Genomic DNA, 25,648 nt, shown 5'->3' on the forward strand with positions numbered 1-25,648 from the left:
ATCACCTATATTTCGCGGCGCCAATGCTGTTTACACCTTCTTATTTGTCTTCTATGTGCTGCACAAGTTCCGTCATAGCTATTAACCTGTCTCTCTGAGCTCTTATCAACTTGCTCCATCTTTGCTAGCCAAAGGTTACGATCCACTTTCCTCTGGTTGGCGAACATGCACCTTGCCAACATATTCAATAGCTTCATTTCTATGTAGATATTTTAAATATATGTTTTTACTCGGACCTTCTACAGAACATAAACAAATGAACGGAGAATGTGTCCATGGGGGACTAATAATACCCCAGCTAGTATATGTAACATTATAAAGGGTCATGTTGGAACGTACGTGCGTACAGACGGACACGGGTAACACTTAATGCACACTCCAAAGCGGCAGGGAATACAACATGCGGACGTTTTTACTAGAGATGTGCATTCCCGACCAATTCCCGATTATCCCTACAATATACAATCCGGACAATCTTGTCTGGTCGAGATCAGACTTATATCGTGAATAGTTGATTTGGTCTAGCTAGTCGTAAAATATCGTTAATTGATCGGAATTTTCGAATAAGTATTCATTTTGTTGTCGGGATTGAATCGTGATGGAGTCATTAAGGAATCGTGAATTGTCGAGTTCAGGTCGTGATGGAGTCGGATTGCGGTCGGTTATAAGTCGTAAACAGGACCGATCAATAATTTGGTTGTGCTTGGTCGTGAAAATTTGAACAATCGGGATCATCGAGTTTATCTGATCGGCACTGTGAACCTATCTTAACGGACATTATCATAGCATACATTTCATTGAAAGATTTTTTATGTATGAATTCGGTTCGATATAAATGTGTCCTTATTTAAAATAATTTGTTCTCCTTTTGTGAAGAAAAAACTGATCGTCATTATCAGAGCAACAAAGGTTTGTATTGTGAAACTAGCTATTCCATTACTTGATGAAAAATTTAAAAATTCTAAAGCATTGAAAAGAAATATGTGCGCTTGTAGTTTTGTCATATATGACTTTCATACAAACATTTAAATTCAATACTAAAGATGTAGTAAATTTTATTTGTATGATGAAATATTGTTGTTTAGGTAAAGACCGCATAAGTCCGACCTCTCATATCAGTGAAACGGATCATATATTTGGTATTTAATTCCAAAACTAAACGAGACTTACCTTGGTAAAAGTTGAAGTTCAGTTGGAATTTAACGTAGTCATCTTTAGTTGTAGGGATCAGATGAGATGTTCGTGCGCATGTGTAGCTTCAGTCTTCAAAGTCAAAGGGTTTGTGCATACAAAAGTACTAAGTACAACATCACAAAAAAGAGGGAGGGATATCGGGAGGGCATCTGATCCCTACAACTAAAGATGACTACGTTAAATTCCAACTGAACTTCAACTTTTACCAAGGTAAGTCTCGTTTAGTTTTGGAATTTAACTTCGTCATCCCGTTTCCGGGACCAGATGAGACTTCAAAGAGCACAAGCCCTGAGATAAGTCAAAAAGTTATATTAAAAACCTCCAAAAAAAAAAAAAAAAAAATATATCCCTCCTATATACAAAGTTCATTTACAAATAAAGTTCTATGTACTCAGAACAGCTCTCTGAAAACGTTGTTCATCTGACTCGATCGGCTTCTTGTAGAATTTAGCAAAAGTCTTTTCACTGGTCCAACCAGCTCTTCGTAAAATACATTCCACAGGAATCAGATTATGGAAAGCCTTAGAAACAACTGCTGATCTAGCGCTATGCGAAGAATAAGATTTTAAATTAATTCCTGATTTTGACATCACAGTTTTGATCCATCTGCTAATTGTTTCTCTTGAAACGGCTTTAAACGGTTTCACATAACTTATAAAAAGTTTCTGACTATTACCACGAGCTTGAGCTGTTCTCATCAAATATTCTTTTAAAACAGTAAAAACACACAATCTCCTATCTGGAGGATAAGCAAAAAGTTCAACAAAATGTACATTAAACCCAGGTCTATTCTGTTTTAATAAACCTGAATAAAACAAAGTATAACTATCCTTTCCTTTAACTAAATTGTCTAAACATAGCAAAAACAACGACTGTGTCCTACAAGCCGTGGATAAAACAATTAACATTACTAACTTCAATGTTAAATCTTTCAACGAAATATACTTTACGGGAGATAACTTCCGTAAAAAATTAAAAACTTTAGATACGTCCCAAGTTTCACTATATCTAGGTTCTGAAGGTCGCAAATTATAAACACCTTTTAAAAATCTGATGATTGTAGCGTTAGAGCCAACTGTCACTCCATTAAACATTATTCCTAAGGCTGACAATGCAGATCTTGCACAATTTATCGTACTATAACTTAATCCTTTATCAAAAAGCACTGTTAAAAAATCTAAGACTTCATTTAAAGCTGGTTGAAGTGGATCAAATTTCCTTTTACTACAGAAACGGAACCATTGCTTGACATAAGTTGAGTATTGCTTTTTCGTACTGTCTCGCCAAGACGCCAAAATGATTTTGGAAGCCTTGTCTGAAATGCCTTGGTTTTCCAAATTTTTCCTGATAACCGACAAGCAAGAAACTTTAACTGATTGTGAAGAGGATGAATCTTTTCCGTTCCTGGAATGGACAGAAGTCTTTTCTTTCGAGGCAACATTTTTGGAAAGTCTATCAACATTTCTAGTAAAACTGGATACCATGCCTGAGTCGGCCATAATGGTACAATCATCAGAACCTCTGCACTGTCTTTCTGAACTTTCTGTAGACATCTACTAATTAGAGAAAAAGGGGGAAAAAGATAATAAAATACCTCATCAGACCATAAAATACTAAAAGCATTTACAAATACTGCCTCAGGGTCAGGTTTCCACGACGAGAAACTCTTAACTTGACAATTTAATCTAGAGGCAAATAAATCATGGTCTGGAGTACCCCAAATCTTCACTAATTTATGGAAAACTTGCTTATCAAGCATCCACTCTAAATGATCGTCAATTTTTCTTGATTCAACATCTGCAGCGTTATATTTACCAGGAATATGTTCTACTGAAATCCATATATTTCTTTCAATACACCAAACCCACAAAAGTTTGGTTATTTTATTCATTTGCTTGGATTTTATACCACCCATATTGTTAACATAAGCAATTGCACTAGAATTGTCACAAAAAATCTTCACATGTATATCTGAATAATTTTTACAAAAAGCCTTCAGAGTATAAGAAATGGCTAACAATTCCAGAACATTTATGTGATAAGTTTGCTCAACATCATTCCATCTTCCTTGAATTTTTTGGTCTTTAAATAAAGCACCCCAGCCTTTTAATGAGGCGTCAGTTGTCATAGAAAAATCTGGATTTTTCCTATTAATGACTCTTTTCTGACAATGTAAGTTTTCAACCCACCATTTTAAATCTGCTTTCATGGCAAATGTTATAGTCATATTTTGATCAAAATTCCCAAATTAAAATTTTAAAGCCTGAATCTTTTCAATTTCTAAATTTCTGTAATATAAATGACCAAAATCCACAGCTGAAAGAGTGGATATTAGCAAGCCTATAACATTGGCAACTAACCGTATACTAGCTACGTTTTTCTTGATCAGATTCTGACATTCTAATACAATTTTTTCTACTTTTTCTTTTGGCAACACAACTGTCATAGATACAGAATCAATAATATTGCCTAAAAAGACAATTTGTTTAGCAGGCTTGAACACAGATTTTCTTTCATGAATTATAAAACCAAGCCACTCCATTAAATCATTAGTATTTTGTACATTTTCTATGCACTCATCTTCAGTATCTCCAAGCAAAAGAGAGTCATCAATATAAGCTACATTCATATAACCAAATTGCCGTAAAGTTGCAAAAACAGGCTTCATTAACTTTGTAAAGATTCTAGGTGCTGATAGCAAACCATTTGGTAAACAGGTATATTGAAAAATAGTGTTTTTCCATATAAAACGTAATAGTTTCTGATGATCCTCTGCTATAGGAACAGAATAATATGCATGACGCAAATCAATTGAACTGAAAAAACAATTTGGTTTCACCAATTTTAAAGCCATTTCAAAAGTGTCCATCTTGAAATGATGGGGAATAATAAATTTATTCAATTCTTTTAAATTAAGAATCACTCTATGCTCATTTGTATTTTTCTTTGGAACTGTAAAAATTGGAGATATATATTGATCTGTATCAAATTTAACTTCCACTATTACACCTAATTTTTTCAAATTTTCTATTTCGTCATTTATAATCTTTTCCTGGCCTTTATCAAAAATTCTTTGATATGGTGTGAGACTTTGAGTGGGTATTGAATTATCAATAAATTCAAGGTGACAGTGTTCAACTGTATCCAAAATAAATTTATCAGAAGTAATTTTTTGCCAGTTTTCAACATAATTTTTCAATCTACCTGCTGTAAAAGGTTTAATATCAGAGACACCCGCTAAACTTACCTGTTTAGCATAATTTACTTCCTCAGGAAACTTGGAACACCTCTCAAGTTTTTTGAACCACCTTGATCATTTGAATACTGGCCTCTACCGCCGTAACCACGGCCTCGACCACCTCTGTATCCACCACGACGAGACACTGCACGGCCTCTACCAAAACCTCGTCCTCTACCAAAACTACCTCCTCGAGAAAAACCATTTCCTCTACCTCTTGCATTATTATTATTATTTAAATTTCGACCAAGTCTGTTCATGTCTTGAATTTCTTTCGACTTTTGATGGACATTGTCACCATAAAGCATGTCAGTGAAAGGAATTGAGGGTGAACTTAAATGATGATATTCAGGACTTAAATCAAATCTTTGATATTCCTTTCTTTTTATATTAGTCATCTTGTTATATTGTGACAGTAAAGCTATGGAATCAATCCCCAAATCTATGCAAGACTGCATTTCTTGTTGACAGTCGTCACCCAATTCAGATTTTAGTTTGCACAACATATTTAATAATTTTGTAATGTTACATGATGCTTTAACAACAGTCTCTTGATGTTGTTGTATGACCGAATCAAAAGATCTAGTTTGAGGAGAGAGTAAATCCCAAATGAGCTGATTTACTCTAGTCCTTGTAAGAGAAACACAATTCTCTGGTCTAGCTACTGATTTCATCAGTTCATTGTATTTTTCATCAGATATTCCCTCACGGAAAAATTCATTAACCGTGTCAGCTAAAGTGTCATCTACACTTGTATCAACATTATCTTTTGACCTATAAGCTTGAGCAGCAGCTTTAAAAACATTGTCACCCTCTTTGTCAACAGTTTTTTGTTTTTTAGCTGGAGGTTCTGCAACCTCAGTATCACCAACATGATCATTATTGTCATTATTATTTTCATCATAAACCTCAGGGTCTGCACCCTGGCTTTCATCGTAACCCTCAGGCTCAACGTAATACAATTCGTCGACCATCGACTTGAGAGACACAAAATCAGTTTTTTGGGAACTCTGTTCCTGTTGCATGTTCTTCAGAACTGAAAAACCCTCAGCTAAAGTGGGCTCTTTACTAGCTTCGCCAGTATTTTGACTCAGACCTTTAAGTCTTGAAGCAACAGTTCCGGCCTCGCCGGAGCTGACAATTTTTGCACCACTACTACAACTATTTGTATCGTCATTCTTTGAACGAGAATCATCACCGGATGATTTTCTTTTAGGATTTTTACCTTTTGCCTCATTTGAAGCACTTGAACCTTTCTTCAAGGATTTTGAATCAGTTTTCGAGAGCATGGCATCCGCCATTGTTTACACCAAAAAATATCAACTGCCGTAAAACGGTCTATTTATCGTAAATTTACAACAGAGAAAAATATAAAAAAAAATTAATATAAACAATAAACCCCTCGAGTTTATTTACATATTAAACAACAAAAAAAAATAACTACCTCGTAGTTATTGTGATAAAATATTTCATTATAGAAGCTACAATTACAGACCACGTCTGCCTTCTATGAAATAAAGCTACGAACTGAAGCTACACATGCGCACGAACATCTCATCTGGTCCCGGAAACGGGATGACGTAGTTAAATTATATGTAGGTACAACAGTACTATTTGAATACATGGATTACGTCAATATCATTTATATACCCTTGCTGATCAATATGTTTAACTTTATCATATTAATACGACCTCTGTGCCTTTTGCCAAATCTGCCTAACAACATCAATTCATAGTCAATTAGTTACAGGATGATGTACACATTGAGTGTCATCTATGTGCTTGTAACATTCATACCGTAATGAATAGATTAGTACATAATTTAATCTTATTAAGTTATGAGTATTGATTCATCTATATGATAAGATTTGTTGGAAATATCTACCTGAAGAAATAGAACAACAATGAACAAAGAGTCACCTGTTAAAATTAATTGATAATAAAACAAATGAGTAAAGCTAAAAAAAACTGGATGTTTAGTCTTCCAAAACCTATGTGACCAAAGTTAAAACTTCTTAATGTTACAGATAGAAGATATTGTGGTATACTTTCGAGTTATTGCTGTGTAATCTGTAAATATTATCACAATGCGAGTCTCAAATACATTTACTTGCATTAACTTTTATGTTTTCAACAATAAAGCAACTATTTTGTTGTTTCTTTTTAAATATGCATTTGTACATGTTCACACCAACGAAAAGTATTATTTCAAACACACTTAAAGTGATAAAATCTTTGCGTGTTGCTTAAGCAACGGGAAATAGATTTTTTTTAAAGCTACGAATGAGTATACACTTTCCTAAAAACGTTTAGAACAATTGATCATATCACCTTCACTTTTCTATATTCCAATTCCGGAAAAACAAAGGAAAGACACTGTTGATATAAAAAAAGAAGATGTGGTAAGATTGCCAATGAGACAACTGTTCACAAGAGACCAACATAACACAGACATTTAAAACAACTATAGGTAACCGTACGTTGAGTTCGTTATTATGCCTAACCAGGTGTGGTGTAAACCAGTTGCCGTAAAGATCTTCGAGACGTCCCAAAAATGGCATATTTTATTATTAGAAAATTATACCTTCAAATAACCAAATAAAACAAACATTGAAGGAAACAGAACTTTCCCGTTAGACCGATATTTAATTTGACCGAAGTCCACGATTTTAAAGACACATGATTAAATTAAATTTAAAGAATTCATCTTTCTCTTATTTTCTTCGCTGAAAAACTACTGAAAATATAATGTAAATAGTACCTTAAGAATGTGAAAATGCGTTTAGACAAACTCACGACTAACTACATAACCCATAATGATTTTAAGTGAGAATGGTCTGGCGACATAAACATTATCTATCAACTGTTAACTTTTCAAGCATATTAACATATTGTTTCCCCTGTGGCTTTTAATATACTCATGGTATTGTCTTACTTGACAATGTAACCATGTTGCTGACGTCATATACATTTCATTCACTCACAGTAATTGTTAAGGAGTTTTAAAAACAACATATTTTGGAAGAATCAAATAACGTTCAACCACACTTTTTTCCTTTGTATTATTTACTTTTAATCCAGTATTTGAATATCTGTTCTCATTTGTTTTAGCAGGATAGTATTTCTTTTTCTCATGCTTCATTCTTCAAGAATGTTATTCGTGTTATTAGTCCAAGCAGCTGTTCAGTTGACAATAAGGGCACAAGGTAAGTTTAACTATTAAATGGTTTAGCGCTTTAAAACCAGGTTTACTCCATCATTTTCTACATTTGAAAATGCCTGTTCCAAGTCAGGAATAATGACAGTTCGTTTCCATACGTTTTTAATGCGTTGTGACATTTGATTTTGCCATGTTATTATGAACTTTCCAATTATATTTTCCTATAAGTTAAGTATTTTTGTGATTTTACTCTTTTCCATATGTATATAAATTCACATGTCAAAAATAGAAAATGTTCTTTTTTTATCTTAAACTTTTGTTATTCGATTGGATGACACGTTTACATTCTACATTCAACATTAAGGCAGCTTATTTAGTGTAAATATTTTTATTTTTTTTATCTCTCTGAAGATTCCTACAAAAAGTTATTGAAGTTATAAATTAAAAACAATATGTATATGAATGCTCGAATAATCTTATCGAGTTTGATGGGCCATCTTACATGTCAAAACAAACTGTATGTGTTGACAAGAGACCTTAACATTAAGTATACAATAACGGTTAATGAAAAAAAGGTTATCGACAGAAAGTGATATTTGTTCTCTTTGTAATACTGTGTAGTTGTGAATGTTATGTTGCCAATTGGTTCATAATCAAAAGTTAGTAACGAACGCATTTATATGAGATTATGAGCTCAGTTCGTTCTAATGCGTAGTAAAATTGTTTATCCGTCTGTTAAATCAAAAATATTTCAGTGAGTATGATATATTCTTTTTAGTTTAGGTTTTTATAAAATGGTATGGCAATATAATTATGACATGTATGATGTACATGTATGATTGCTCCCAAAGTAGAATGAAGCAAATTTAGGCAACATTTTGGCCTTCATAAATGAAACTTCATTACGTACAGTTGGCATTAAAAGACACAGAAACATTTGGATTGAGACAAGTAATGACATAATTATAACAAATGTATAACGAAAAACAAATATCACATACCTGGACCAACGAATCCCGTTCGTCTTAGCGATTGTCGGTTTGGAAATTTTGTAAACACATGTAAATCACTACTTTACATTTGTTTTACATATTTCGGACAGATTTTAAAGACTATTTTTGTTTGGTATTTTGTTCTAAATAGATTCCGACACAGTTCGATTATTGTTACCTATATGTAGCTGGTAAAAATGGTGTCTTCCCCTGAGAATGTAATTAACTTTTGTAAAATTATGACAAGTTTTTTAATAAAACAAAAGTCTCGTTTGTTCGACTTTTTAAAATCCTTCATACTTATTAATATTACTGTTCACTAAAGGTGTCTGTCTTAACTTATATCAATTGTAACCTAATTTGAACATAATGACATTTGTGAACCATTGTTCGGTACGAAAAGGTGACCGACAGTGCTTATGATAGCTATGATTTTAGTATTCCGTGAATGTAAACATATTAAATCGCCAGTTTTGATTTGACATACATGTACGGTGCATAAATATTTGGATGTAGAAAGTCACAAAAATACTGGACTCCGAGGAAAATAAAAAAAGAAAGTCCTTTCTTAAATGGCAAAATGAAAAGCTCAAACACATCAAACGAATGATTAACAACTGTCATGTTCCTGACTTGAAACAGGCATTTTCATAACCTGGTTTCAAAAAAGCTACAAACATCTCTCACTTTTATGACAATCGCATCAAATTCAATTATATAGACAACTAATTTGTGTTGTCTGTGAAAAAATAAGACATTGTAGCTGATTATGATTAAACCATGTAAGATACTCCTTAATATTGATTAAGAATCAATTAAGTCAGGCATTCATGGATTTCTGGGAACATTTATACCTCTAAAAATCTGAAATTATGCGATAACTAAGATGACTAAAGAACGTGTACAACTGCATATATGCAAGTAGCATTATAAATAACAGCATGTAAACACACATTGAAGAACACAACTATAACAATATTTAAAAAAAAACATTAATAAGGCAGGAATATGATAGTCTTAAATAAGTGTTACCAAATTCATTGTTATCTATCCTTATTTTATAGGTAACCTTACATCATATGGCAAAGCTTCACAAAGTACTTTGTTTGGTGGAAGTAATCCACAAGGTGCAATACTTCCACCCATAACGAATAACTATACTGTGGCCTCATGTTCAACCACAAACACGGCCGGTGCGCCAAAAAATGCATGGTGGAGATTTCAATTCTCTTTCGAATTTACATTCATCACAGAAATAACAATTTACTACAGAAAAAATTGTAAGTAAACATAATTTTTTATGCATTTACCGTACTATGACTATTATCATCAATGCCCTGTAAGGTAATATGCTGAGGCTAAAAAGCATAAATGGCGTATATCAAGTAAAACAACCTTATTCATGCTTTCTCATTTTTGTATTCTAATTGATGTATGTTATATCCACCCATAAAGAATTGAAAGATTTTAAGTACTGGGACCGAATGTTAAGTTTAACATTAACTCTGACGTACAATCGCACGTTTCACGTCAAAATGAAACAGTTATTAGATCCTTCTCCACATGTGTCACCTGTAGTTTTAAACATGTTAGTACAAATCCAGTAAATATCTGAATTCGGTTGATCACATTCGTTGCAAAGGGGACGAGCTTGCAGTTACGACATAAGGAACATATCCGGTATCATCTGTGAAACGAATATTACATAAAGGTCAACTGGCGTGCATAAAATTTCGAAGGGGTAATTGTAACTTCGCCATTTTGATCTCTTGGTTTATAAGGTTCCTTGTGAGCAGCAACTGTAATCATAATCATGGAATATCTATGGTTGTTGACTGTTAGTCAACTCGGATTTAATCAGCCAAGTAGTTAATTCATGTTAACTAGAATAGTGTAGAACAAAGTTTTGGAAAAAAAATGTCCTTAAAAAATTTAGAAGGTACTCACATTCTAACGTTTCAATTTTTAACAGTAATCTCAGGAATGGCTTTGGATTTCATATATTGATATCAGTATGTTTGTATACTAATTTCACAGTTTTGAACAAACCCAAATGGGACTTGAGACTTGGGAATATGGTCACTTGGTTTTCTTCCGACCGGCAGGAAAACGCGTTTCAACATGGGGCGTTCGTTTGGTTTTGTGTGATGATCATTTTGCATCCAGCGTCCAGTTAGTATCGGGACGTTAAATTCGATGCCTCGTGTAACGAGAATGTCTCACTCCCTGCACGTCATGAATCCTTGCAACATCTCTTCGAGGGGTCCGTATTTAGCCTATTGTGAGGCAACATTTCTCTCCCTATTCAGTAAAATATCCCCGATATTGATCCCTGATGGCTTCTATTGCAAGACCTACCTATTTTGTTTATTGATAACTTGTTCTTGCCCTTAATATACACGACATATTTGCCACTGAAATTTAATCAACCCACAAACAATCAATTTCAATCTTAAACAAATCACTTCTGCATACATCATTTATAAATTACGATGTGCTCAATATTTCGGTGTAAGTTCTGGTTGAAAGAATGTAAAAAAACAATGGCAAGTGCACAATATTGAAATTTGCTGACATATGCTTCGAATTCATAAACCTAAACATCCAATATCTTGTCAATTGAATAGTCAAGCTTATTTTAGTTTTTTTTTTATATATATATACTGTGAATGTTTTTTATTCAGTACACAAACTACCTTAGGTTTTTTGTCCATATGATGGCGATGGAGATGTTTTCTTCGCTGACATTAAAAATGATTTTTTCGTTCATTTTCACTTATTTTAAATACATTCTTTGAAATATTCGAGTCTTCATTTGTCTTGGTTTGTAAAATAAACTGTACCCTTTAAAAACTAGTATCAGTCATCTGTTATAAAAACCAAAATCAAGAAGGTATTGCAATATCGGTACTGTAGCATGTGTAGGTAATTTGTGAAATTCAGTTTAAAATGCATTCATTCATGCATTGATTATCGGATGGACGGATTTGAATTATATATTACCAATTCAACAACTGATTCACCTAGTAATGACTATCTCTGTAATTAAAATCCTGATCCCGGTCTACTAAACATCACTCAGACAATTTCTTATAATCAGCTTGGAAAATACATCATCTACAGAGTGATCTTTTCACATATGTTCATGTCCCTTTTGCTGACGCTTTCTAACTTAGATTGGTTCTTCCTGAAATATTCAATTTTTAAAATCCTATTCATTTTCTGAACGTTGTCTAAAACGACAAATAACTGCATTTGCTGATATTGTGCAATTAAAAACGAATTTAAAACATGTAGTAAATAGTCATTGTAAGCATAGATGTTATATATCAACTACAGACTTTTAAGACTATTTAACTTACTTCATCTCACAAATTAAAAATAGAAAAGATTTGCCATCTATTTGTTTCTTACGTTCATGAAAAAAAAATTCTATTTTTATTGCAGATGATTATCGCATGGATGGGTTTAAATTATATGTGACCAACACAACAACTATTCCACCTGTTGGATACCTCTGTTATGAAGATTCTGATCCTGGTCTCCCAAACATCACTCAGAATATTCCCTGTAATCAACTTGGAAAATATGTCATTTATTATGATGATAAAGGAGATGTCGAAACAAACACCGGACCTGTAGTTGAACTGTGTTACGTTGAAATTATTGGTAGGTTTCGTATTTCTCAGAATTTCATGGTTTTTCCTTTGGGCGTCACATTGTTTGAATTTAATTTACTCCAAGAACAGACGTTTTCAATTGACAACGCTAGTTTGTTTTTGTATGACGGGTTTCTAAAAAAGTTTAATGTAAAGTTTTACCGAAAAGACTACATGTACATGAACACACAGTGCACCTTATAAGGTGCCGTTAAATGGAGAATGTTTACACACAAATGATTAAGTTAGAGAAAATTAAAAAAAAAAAGAATAACCAATGAATCCAGCAATAAACGATTAAGGATAATTTTCCTTATCATATTCTTAGACTAAATAACATATAATGTTTACTGTGTGATAATAGTATTACATTAACGTAAATTCCATATTTTTCGAATTGGTGCTTAGCGGGCTGATATGAAAAGTTTATCACATGCTTCGATTGTTATTACATGGCTTTCCGTAACGTTGTCGCGTGGCATTCCGGTGATACTCGGCAAATTCCGGAAAATGCAACTCAATGCAACGTTTTCAGTGAAAAACATCAATTTACAAAGAGGTGTACAAAACAATATTTGGACACTTGCCGTTATACTGTGTAAAATGATTAAAAAAAAAACAAAAAAAGAAACAAACAAATTATTAAATAAATGCATTTTAGAAAAAAGTTTCAAACATAATTTAGAAAATTGCTTAAAAAAGTTGACTTTTCCAAACAGTGTCCAATTGTGTTTATTGTTGAAATATTTATTTGTCGATTTGTCCATATTAAAATATATTTCTTCTCCGTTGAGGCATATGGTAGAAAGATTACATATCAAATGAATTAAATAAGGCGTCCGACGTCCGTGAACTGCACTCTTTGAACTTCTATTTGGTAACCATGTAAAATGATCAATTATGATTCTAGTGGTTATTAGTCTCCATTGTTGAAGCATATGATAAAAAGATCATAACATGTAATTTTTCATATCGCATGTATTATCAGCCCTCGGTCAATATCAGCCCTCGAGCCATGATATAAGCATAATTGTTTTACCGTACAATTTTTCTACAATAACCAAACTTACATTGTCAATCATGCAATACAAGGCTTTGACATTAAAAAATGTTAAAAAAAACCAACAGAAATCAGTTTCTTAATCTTTGTTGAACCAGTACATGAAAACTAAAGCAACTATCAGAACCATAGGTGTTCATTGTTAGTTGTGTTTGTTTTTAAACTCGTCAGGTTTTCTTTAATTCTAATGGGTAAGTGATTTGTGTACGTTAACAGACGGTTGTACTTCTTCATATATTTTCTTTGATATTTGGTTTATCCACATTTATTAAAAGTCGATTGCCACTTATAGTAATCCCTTCCACTTCGCGGGCGAAAGTGCTGACTTGTAGCTGCATTGTCCTGCTCTTTTTCGACATCTACTCTATATTTCGTCTTGTCAAGTTTGTTACTATAACTATTGTTCTTACGTAAATCTTTGATATATAGGTACATGTCCTGTCCAACAGAGGTATTTGTTGCACTTGAAGTTATCAATACAATTTAGTTTTTTGTTTTAATTTTGCGTTGTATGCTGACCTTTTACTCAACTCATATAAAAAAATGACGTGGTGTAATTGCCAATAAGACAAGATAGTAAATGACACAGAAATTAAAAACTAAGCGCGCATGAAGGCGTTCAACAATGAATAAAGCCCATACCGCATAATCAGCTATACAAGGCACCGAAATGACAAATGTAAAACAATATAAACGAGCAAGCTAGCGGCCAAAAATATGTAAAATACAATGAACGAAAAACAAGTATGTAACACATTATGTTTAGTTTGAAATAAACATAAAAACATATGTTAAAACGAATACACTTGCACTTATTCGATCACTTCCATGCCTTGAATTATTTCTTACTATTAACTATGAAATGTTGTAATATTTTAAAACGTTTGTGGTAAGTGCCTCCTTTTCAGAAGTATTTTGAAAGAGTGTTTAGTTAAACGAGGATATAACTTGAGATGAGCAGAAACAACAATGAGAGTTATACAATAATCGGCAAATGTGTAAACAGTTGCGTTTCAGTTGTATAATACATTGGGAGCACATCTAATTCATTTTGGGCTTTTAAACTGAATACTTATAATCTATTTAATGTAACTGTTAAAAAAATGGAATTGTTTTCAGTACGAAGTTATTAAACAAAACCTTTGGAGAGAATTAACTAACATTAGATAATTCACACTGTGCCTTCATAGATTATAAGCATTGCTGTATCAAGATCTTTTTAATATTCTAGTTGATACCTTATTTTCTCTGGCTTTCTCGTTCATTCTTATTGGTTATTTAGTTACATCAGATAGATTCACATGTTCTGCATATGTTTCTGTGAATTCAAATGACCGTATAAGTAATACATATAATACGTGTCAAATCTGCGTTTTGTCTTTAGAGCAAAGCATTAAACACCTACAAATATTTCCAGAGATATTGGCTTACGAATCTATGACTTGTTCCTTTTTCTCGAAGCTCAGAATTTGTGTGATTTTACTTTTTTACTGATTTGTGCAATATACACAAATTTACTATCAAATTTATTTATTTTCTGCGTAATAAATAAAACATTTCAAATATTATTTGTAGGTTGTGAGAAAGGTATGTGGGAAACAAACTGTTCTGAATCATGTTCTTCTGTATGTATAGACCAACATTGTCATCCTGGAAATGGTTCCTGTGTTTGGGGGTGTGACGAACAGCAATGTTTAAATAAAAAATGGGACAAACAAACAGGTGTTTGTACTGAAGGATGTGTTAATGAGACCTCACGGATTTGTAATTGTACCAATTGTACGTCGGTATTTTAAGAATTGCTTGTTCCACAAATATAAATATATATTTTTGTAAAAAAACACACGCTGAATATGTCAAATTTAAAAAAAACATATTATTATGTGTACCATAAAAAGTATCTACTTCATATTTGGTAAATCACCAGTAGTTAACTTCTACGAAACCGATCAAACACCCAACATCATCATGATTAATGCGTGATGACTTGATATTATCGTAAAATATAGTAAAATTTTGAATAACGCTTTAAAAAACACTCATCATAGTAACGAGGCTTGATATTTTGAACGTAAGACACGCGTTTCGTCTACATTGGTTACGTTTCAATCAACATTAGATGTACATCAGACCAAAAAAAAAACGTCAGCAGTTAAAGAGCATAAAAACACCTGAATAAAAAAAAATAATCATTTGTATGGGTAGAAACTTTGAAGACTTAAACGCGACTGTTTATTGTATTTTCATGTCGTTGTTAGCCACGTACAGGTCCTCGTGAAATGTTAGTGATGCATATTTTTTACATTGAATGTGTATGAATTCAAACGTCAATTTTTATATCCTTAGTACAACGTTATACTGTGTCAACGTTTGATTCAAGTATGTTTTTGTGTTTTCCCGTAGTATTTCATTGTGTGGTAAAACGCAATAGCCACACGAGGCTAACACGAGTACAGATAATTGCAAATTTGTTCTGGTTTCGTCATATTCGATTATATGCACATATACCTGTTGTATGCTATAGACACGACAGAAAAGTAACTACATGTTCATACATTTATTTATTTTGGATATGTGTGCCTGTTGTGTATTGTGTCCCTGACGTGCAACTAACACATTTTGTATCTTATATAATGTGCAATGCTTCAATATTTTCTATTTTTCACAAAACTAATAGCTTAAAGCACTTAAAACATGAGGGAGGTTTTTATTGTCATGATTGTTTGCTGCTTTGGTGTATTAGCTTTTTTTATTTGTACTTAAACATGTAGACTATTTAAATAGGATTGGTTCGTATATAACGTAAAGGAACATGTATCTTCAATCCCTGTTGTGTAATTTTTAACGTTTTGAGTATATAAATATACATGTATATACATGTATAGTATCAACAAGTCTGAACTTATGATTGCGTTGGATTAAAACCACATTTTTATCCATGAGCATGCATAACAAATATATTACAGCACAAACAACATTTTCCAAAAAAGTTTAAAGAAAAACGTATATTCTTATAGCACGCATTTAACTCACAGGTCGAACAACGGATGTTCTTATACACTGCTGACTGTCACTGGCTATTGCCACATAAACGGAATATCAGATGTATCAAAATAAGTCTTAATTACAACTTTAATACCAAACAGAAAATAATAAACTTGTTGAAAAAATGGAATAGATGGTATACCGTTAACAAAAGGTTTCACAATTAGTACATACTATCCGAATTTCGACTATTAATGTATCGTTAGTAATCATTTGGTAATGTTAAGAATTATATATATATATTTTGTTAATGTTTTATAATCGAAATTATATTTCATAAAGATTTTGCTTTCGTTTTTGTTTTTAATTATTCTTCATAAGGATGTGTGACCATAGTGACTGTTAATCTTAATAATTAAAGATCACCTTACACATGTAACAGACTTCATCAATTATCAAAACCCATACTATATAGCCAGGTATAAAAGACTTCGAAATTTTAATAATTAAACGAAAAACACAAATCGCCTAGTTTATCTATATAATAATGAAGGTAAAACAAATACATAACACAGCAACTAATGACAGCCACCGAAATACATAATCCTGACTTTGGACAGGCACAAATAGAACGTGATTGGTTTCCAGTATATATGTTTGCTTATAAATTGCCAGCAATTGAAAATTAAACTGTGTAAACATTATGAAAAGCGCACCTTCATTAAGATAAAACCATTATGTCATACAAATGTGTAATGGTATCTATTTATTGATGATTTATTTATAATGATGATGATGATAATGATGATTATGATGATCTAGACCCTGCCATACCTTTACTCTTTTCACGATTCATTGGTTTTCCATTACTCATGGTATATACTGAGCAAACACATCCATTATTAATATTTTGTTGATGATTTTTAAAAATGTTTGTTTTTAATTTATTTCTATAATGCCATTTGAAAAGGTCAAAAAGCAATTATCTTTGAATAGAAAATCTATGCTCAATCCTTATTACAACAGGTCGACCCATATGTGATCTTCTAAAAATAAAATGAAATAGTGATAGGATATCAGTTCCATTATCTTTGGATCTGTCAGTTCTAAATTTCATCTCACGTCTGATGGTAAGAATTAATTGTAATGATATTACTACGTTAGCTATCTCAATCTTATTCGACACCATATTTAAAGAATCAATTACCCGCGCATGTAATTAAGAATTGTACGACACTAATGAATCGACAACGACCGAAAAGCAGAAGACAAAAAGGCAAATAACAATTCACAAAACCAAAAAGAAAAAAAAAGAAACACATGATGAGTAACATGGCTCCAAATTTAAAACAAATAAGTTATTTTTAAATGTCTAGGTCCTGCTTTACTCTTATCAATATTCATTGGTTTTCCAGTACTTATGGAAGATAAACAAGATGGTGAGAGAAGATAAGTATAAGAAACATATATGATATATCCGAACACATCCATGTCCCCTTAGACATGTTTATTCTAGAATTTATATGTATATCGTACTCGGTTAATAGTGTCGTTAAAAGTTAAAGGATAAATCGAATTCATTAATGACATTTGAATAGATAAATGATGCTCTGTCTATCAAGTTTTCTTTACATTTTTTTCTAGAATCCTTTAGACATATAGAACAAAATCTTGAACCGCAAAAAGATGTTACCAGTGAGCTAGGTCACGGCGGTACTTAAAGGTAATATTACTCGTGATAAGGTAATTTTTAAAACTTATTTTGTATCAATTTCAGTCGCCAGTTCTTCTTCATAATTAAATGCATGTCAACAAATTTTAATTTCCACGTTCGAAACACAGGTTCAACAATTGAAACAGAATCTGCTAACCCTTCCGGGGGCACACGAGATAACCCCTGGGTTTCAGCATAGTTTGTGATGATCTTTGGTGGGTTACGTAGAGTTTTGCAGAATTTTGTTTGTCAATTATGTGATTCTTCGGCTTTTACCATACCGTTTTGATATAAACGTCGACTAAAATGTTTTAATATCCCGTTTAAATCTGCGGTCTGTTTTAAGTAGTCCAGGATACACCCCAGGTCATTGAAAAGTTACCATCGCACCACCCCCCCTCCTCCCTTTCAAAAGTTTGTCATAGATTTTTGTGTGTAGTCGTCAATCTGACTCAATATCAAGGAAAAGGTCGAACTATGAACCGAACCATCACACAAGCTAACTGGAAACTGTAGTACTGACTGACTTTTGTGTGTGTAAAAGAGGGACAGGAACTCTTCAATATACATGTGTATGATTTTGAATTCAAAGAACTTAGCAAGATGGATTTCGTTAGGTCTTTGAAAAAGTTCTACAGTCAAATTGCATTGCGAACTGTAAATACCACTATGTTATGTAGACTGATGAATCATTCGTATCCTTTTTTATTTTAAACAATTCACCAATTTTTCAGCGAATAGAATAAACCATAGGTGCAAATCTCTGAAGGAACTAAAGTCATAATCATCCGCAAAATTTAGGATTATTTTCATCATTTCACCAACCAACTGTGTCAAAATACCTCAATTCACTGTAAGTGGTAAACAAAACTCAAGACAGTTATTTCATTTGTGTATTTAAGAAAATAACACTATTTAAGGGGTTAAAATGAATTTTTGCTTCTTTGAAATGGTAAAGCCAAGTTTCAATGGACTTTCTAAATTGTGATCATTTTGGGATTTATCGGATCCCTATTTCTGAAACAAACAACTGAAAACATGTTTTGCCTCTTATATGAATAAAATCATATTAACACAACCCTCAAAAAGAATTACGAACACCTTAATAATCCAACGAAACAATAAAACATCAACAAAAACAAGTAATATCAAGTCCAGGAAAACTATGTATTCAGCCCAATCATGGACGGGACACAGCTATTCGGAATTTTTGAAGATAGTGATTGAATAGCAGAGATTTTTGAAAGTATTATATAGATCGATTTAAACAATCTTACAATACAGAAACATTAGTAAATGGAAAGAAAAAAATCAGTTTCATTACTTTATAGTAGAAACGATATAATCTATTCATCAGCACTTTATTGTATGATGTTGGAATCAGGTAAAACACAAAATGTCGCCGTTAACATCAGTTTTTACCTTTTTAATTTGTCATCAACAGAAATTTTTTTTCGCCTTATGCATACAGCATGCTGTTTAAATAAAATAAAAAAGAAAGATATTCGAGGGCAGCTTTTGAATAAAACGCCAAACTGCATCCCACGTATGATCTGCATTTCAAGTCAAATTTGCTAACTTAAAGCTTTAAAAAAAACATGCAGTAAAGTAATGCAGCACTCATAGTCACTATCAATATTAATGTATTGAAGATTAGAGAGTCCCTTCTATGTATAAAGTCCCTATCATTATAAGAAGAACGACGACAAGGGAAATAGTAATTGCAAAGGAGCGGAAATAGATTGTCATAGTGAAAAAAACGAGTAGTGAACAATAACTAAAGATAATGATCAACAAAAAGCGAAATAGTCATTGAAAAGGAGAGGAAATAAAGAGAAACCTGGTAAAAAAATTGTTTTATTTTATATCTGGATTTGATTTTTTTAATTATATAAAATTATACATCGTGTTCCTTTTTGGGATTCACGTGCACTGTAACTTGACGTGTTAGGTTTCTGCAAAGCATGGTTAAAAATAATTAAGTATCCCATCTTTATATGATAGTGTCACTGTGTTTCTTTGTTAAATCTATTTAGTTTGTTAATGATCGTGTAGATTAGAATAAATCTGTATAAAAACTATATACCATTTTAGTGATTTTCTATAGACGTTTGACTATTGTTTCATTTCAGATGAAGAATCTGTCATACATCTTATAGTAAAATATGTTTCTGAGTCAAACGACATAAGAACCCTGTAATGCTACTCGAGTGTATCATGTAAACATTCCTACCCAATATGGTTGAATTGGAAATCTTTTAATACAGATTTGAACACATGGTCCGACACTCATTTAATATGTGCCACATGACTTTCATTATTCTTTCTGCCGTCATCATCTTATTCATGAAATACTGCTGTACGTAGTATACACTTGTGAAATATATAGACGTATTTGGTACTGAAGTGATTCTACATTTCACAAACAGTTCTGGATTACAATTTTGAATGAACAATCACGAAACCAATACCAACGTATGGCAAGATATAACTATGCAGACATTTCGTTTTCGTAAGACACAATTTAAATAATCACTCTCATAAACGTGTATATGCACACAGTTTCAAATATCAAGAACAAGCGGTCGATGTCTTAAGATCATTGTTAAGGTTGTTTACTAACTGAGTCAGACATGTTACTTGTACATTCTTGAAAGCATTCATATTCCCATCCGACGATGGGAACTGATTCTGCCGTTTAGATGTACAAGTAGTTAGCCTTTCCTGCCACTTCAAACAAACTAACGAAACGCTACTAGTATGCTTTAGCTGTTTGAAAGAATCTCTGGAGCTCATTCTCAGTGACGCTGATACGTCGGGAAACTTACAAGTTATTATGCATTTTATTACAACTACTGTATAACTAATTTGGATTAATGACGGCTATCCTGTTCAGCATTGCACACAATTATAATAATATAAAAAAAATGTTAGAAAAATCCTCAAACAAAATAATGTACTGCTTATATTTATAATGTATGTATATCAATTAACGAAATAAATGATAATTGACATTCATTTCACGAATACTTCTTTTTAGTGATTATGAGATGAATTTAATTATGTAAGAACGAAATGATACAAAATGAAAATTAAAACAAATTATGCATCTAGTACTGCTGGATTGTTCTAAAAACTTAAACAATTGCGGTAGTTTTACGATTGTTGGCAGTTAAAGATCGCCAGATTGAAATGCAAGATAAAAAAAATCCGGTAAAGTAAATTAAACAGATTTGCAATAATTATTAATTGTAATATTTAATTTTTATGATTAAAAGTACTATCTTTTAACTTCATATTTTATTTTTTTATGCTAATCATGCTAATATAACGTAATCGAAAATTACAAAATAAGGTTTAAACGAATACTCATGAAATCGAGAAATAAACAATGACTTAAAAAAATAAAATACACACTCTGTTCACACATAATGTGCATTGTATTGGTTATCAAAATTATAATGGTAAATAAAACGTAAAATATTTTCAGTTCAATATCAGCTAAAATGTTCAATAGATATTTTATGCAAACATCTCAACACAAATTTCCGAAACGCATTCGATTTGGAAGTATTATTCTATCAATACAAAACGGTTAACGCATATTAATTTTCTTTCATTCTGATATAATAGTGGTTACTAACTACGACCAACGATCATCTGTGCGCTTTAATTAACATAAAATTTCGATGGGAATTAAGCCTTTACACTAGTAATTTTCGGGCCCTTCATAGCATGTTGTTCGGTGTGACCCAAGACTCTATGTTGAAGGCCGATCATTGACCTATAATGGTTTACCTTTATAAATTGTTATTTTTACGAAGAATTGTTTTATTGGCACTCACACCACATCTTCCTATATCTAGTTAACATATTTTTTTTTCCGAGGATTCAACAAATTGGGTTAAAACGTCACAACCCACTCACCAAGGTCAACCAAAAAAGTTACATATACCTTATGTTCTCCATTACTAGAAGGATTATACATTTAAAACTTTGGGAATGTGTTTTAGTTTTAAATGAACTTATTCAGATGGTGGCAAAACATCGCGGACTTTTCCTTTAACGCGGCGTTTACATGAAGTGCAGGCAAGTAAACGCCGTATTAACTTTTACGGCCCGTGTATATAAAATGCTTGGTCTGCACAAAATTGTAGCTAGAAAAACAAAAGCGATCAGCTTTAGTCAATCACATCGGTACGAGGCTCAAATGCATCTAATGCGGGGTTCACACGTTGCCGATTATAGCTCCCGTTTGAGATCAGAGAGCGATACGACACGAAAAGTGAAAAAGTCGCAGGAGTATCCTCAATTATCTGGAATGTCCTATTATTGTCTGAACGCAGTCGTTTTAGTTCGTAACAGATTCCTACGGGTCGGGGAGGGTAGGAATAGTTCGGCAAAGCACCCCGACAGTTAGGTGCGTCCCGTAACATTCCCGGAATTTGTCTAGTCGGATTACAATCGTGCCTGTGTCGTGACAGAACCTGCTGTATCGGATCGAGTTCCTAACAATGTTCTGTGTATTCGGCACGGTGTCCTTTTGAACAGGAATGGTCTGGAGAAATTTGTCATTGCTGTTTTACTGCCGATTGAGTCCAGATTGCACCCAGATCTTGTCGATTGCGAACCTTTTTTGCCGAAACCGTTCCGGAACAGTCCCGTTATTAATTCTAAATTCGTCATTGATACCCATGTCAGAGTCCCGAAAATTACAGAATACAATACGACTAAGACCAAACAAAGCCGTTTGCAATGCGATAGAGCGGACCGTGATAGGATTACGTTCCGACAGTACCTAATCATCCCGGTATGCCGACAGTTTTCGAACGGATAACTTCCGTCAGCGTCGGTTCACTGTCTTATCACTATCTGATGTATGTCGTATTACATTCGTTAGAATCGAGAAGCAGTCGTGACAGACTCGGTCGAATTTTACCTGGTGAAAGATGCAAATCGGATTAGAAGCGGATTTAGAACGGTATTATCGGGATAAATTCGCCTGGAAACGGTTGAATATCGACGCTTCCTGAACAATATCTGATTGTTGTCATGATTAAAAAAAAAATTTACAAATTTTAATTAAAGTTTGAATTTCCATCCACGATTCATAGGATCTTGATCAGACTTTTAACAAATTTTATTCGGGAATGATCCTGTCAAGGACGGCAGTTAAAATCGTGAACCCAGCTTAACAAAAATTAAAAGTAAAAAAAACACGGTAATGAGAGAGTTGGAGCTTATTGGAACCAGTTCAAAGTCATACACAAAGTTTTTTAAATAACTTTCTGCCTGAAAAAATAATGTAAAAAAAAACAACATTTCAAGATTTTACTGCTGTGTTATAGAGATAACTTTTATAGAATAAATTTATTGAAGTGAACAAATCTGTGTTCGTAGATCATTTTAAAATTTATTGGCTTGATGCTATACATTACCGTAAAAATTAAGATGTAATATCCCGTTTTGTATACGAACTTGGCTTTGACAACCAATCTCTCAAACCAATTTTGTGTATCATTGAAATCATTTGGTTATGGATTTTAAACGATTTGTGATAACGATATCTCTGACTTAATAAAGTATCATTAAATAATGAATAATTCTAGACTTATCTAAAACGGGAATACAGAAACGTACATCATCCAGATTTTTTTTTAAATCTAACTTCCGATTAAGCTACATATAAAGATGGAAAAGAGAAGTATTGGTGTTTTGCATGTCACCTATAAATAATAAATAAGAAAAACCGGTATAAGTGCCATTTTTTAGTTTAAGTCAAAATGTGTAAAAAGTGAACAGTTATAGGGTAAATTCATCCTTCAACACGACGCCTTGGCCCATACTCAACAGCAAAGGGCCACTACAAATACAATGATAAACCATTCAAACAGAAATAAAAAAAAACCACTCTAATCTTTATAACAAAAGATGTCTCAGGACAGATGCAAACAAATGCAGCGGGTGTTGTCGTCGGCTTCGAATTCATTGGCGCCAACTATCACTTTAACATGAGATAAAAGTAAAACTTCACAATATAAAATATAAAACCGCACTATAAAATAGCAATTAAAATGGCTTAACTCAAGCAAATTCGATTTGAATATCACATTTTCATTTTAATGGACCTGTTGTTTACTGTGACAAAAAAAACCACCAAACGATCCTGGTCAACTTAACGATCCTTACAATAAACTTGTTTTAAAAGGTTACCAACTCAATACTGTAATTGGATCATTGAATGTTGTTTTTATTGGTATTAATATCAAATGTGTTATCAGTTTTTCCAGGGTATTTGTACAACAAAAAGACACTACGTTGAGAGTACTCACAGTTACTAACAGCTATGCCAAAGCCACTAACAACTAATTAATAACAGTGTTGAATAGGTAACCTTTTAGAATAAGTTTATTTAAAGGATCAACAAGTTTACATGGATCATTTCTAAATTTCCGGGCACGGTTTACAACATTTTCGTAAAAATGAGGATGTGCTATCCCGTTTGAAATAAGTTTTCTACAGGTACAACCAAACTTAAAAACCAAATCTTTAAATCTATGGAAAAATTTAGTAAAGATTTAAAGTAATTTATGGTAGCGATATACCTTGTTTAATAATTTACCAGTAATACATAGTTTGCGTTCGTTAAAATCAAAAACGTCACAACAGACACGGGCATAACGAACAAGTTTGGAAATATGAACACCGTAAGATGGTCCCAAAGGAACATCACCATCTAAAAATGGAAAATTAACAATAGGGAACGAAAAATCGTCTCTATTGTCATAAATTTTAGTCTGTAGTTTGCCGTTTAAAACCGAAATATCTAAATCCAGGAAAGGACAGTTATTACCGAATACATTTGATTTGTTTAAAGTAAGTTCCTTGGGGTAAATTTCAGCAGTATATTGAGAAAATTATTGATTATTTAACGAAAAAATTTCATCAAGATAACGGTAAGTGTTGTTGAATTTATCAATTAAATGCAATTTCGACGGGTCTTTACTGACTTTAGTCATAAATTGTGATTCGTAACAGTATAAAAACAAGTCTGCTATTAAAAGGGCACAATTAGTGCCCATGGGGATACCTACAACCTGTCGATAAACTTTGTTGCCAAAACGTACGTAAATATTATCAAGGAGAAAATTAACAGCTTCAATCATCTCATCACACCTCCAGTAAGTATATCTAGCATATTTACCTTTCTCATTAGAGAAGAAGGCTTCAAATGAGTTGAAGCAAATATATCTACATTCAGTTTTATCAAACGACCATTTAATTAAATAGGAACACTTTTGTTTAATAAGATAGTGTGGAAGTGTAGTGTAAAGAGTAGAAAATCAAAAACTATTAACAGAACCAAAAGGACCACCAAAAGCCCGTAATTTATCTAAAACATCCAAAGAATTGTTTACACTCCAAAAATGGTTTATACCACTATGTTCATATATTTTATTACAATAGTTTATGATAAGCTATTTAATAGTAGTTAATGAAATAGTTAAGAGCACTGACAGATTAGTTGTAGAACACTTACTAGAGGCAGAGATGAAACGATATTTCAATGGTTTTTTTGTGTAGTTTAGGTAGCCAATACATAGTAGGGACCTTCAAATGTTCATAAGCTTTAAGCTTTGAAGTGG

General features: G+C 32.6%; 1 protein-coding gene across 1 annotated transcript; it reads left to right on the top strand.

Moving 5' to 3' along the window:
* The first annotated feature begins 7,583 nt into the window (after window positions 1-7,583).
* On the top strand, window positions 7,584-15,099 carry LOC134682973 (uncharacterized). Its single transcript, XM_063541980.1, has 4 exons — window positions 7,584-7,638; window positions 9,649-9,864; window positions 12,032-12,253; window positions 14,879-15,099. Exons 1-4 carry the CDS (start codon window positions 7,584-7,586, stop codon window positions 15,097-15,099), a joined length of 714 nt encoding a protein of 237 aa, XP_063398050.1.
* Window positions 15,100-25,648: the final 10,549 nt, after the last annotated feature.

This window comes from Mytilus trossulus, chromosome 1, assembly GCF_036588685.1.
Source record: "Mytilus trossulus isolate FHL-02 chromosome 1, PNRI_Mtr1.1.1.hap1, whole genome shotgun sequence".
Lineage (NCBI taxonomy): Eukaryota > Metazoa > Mollusca > Bivalvia > Mytilida > Mytilidae > Mytilus > Mytilus trossulus.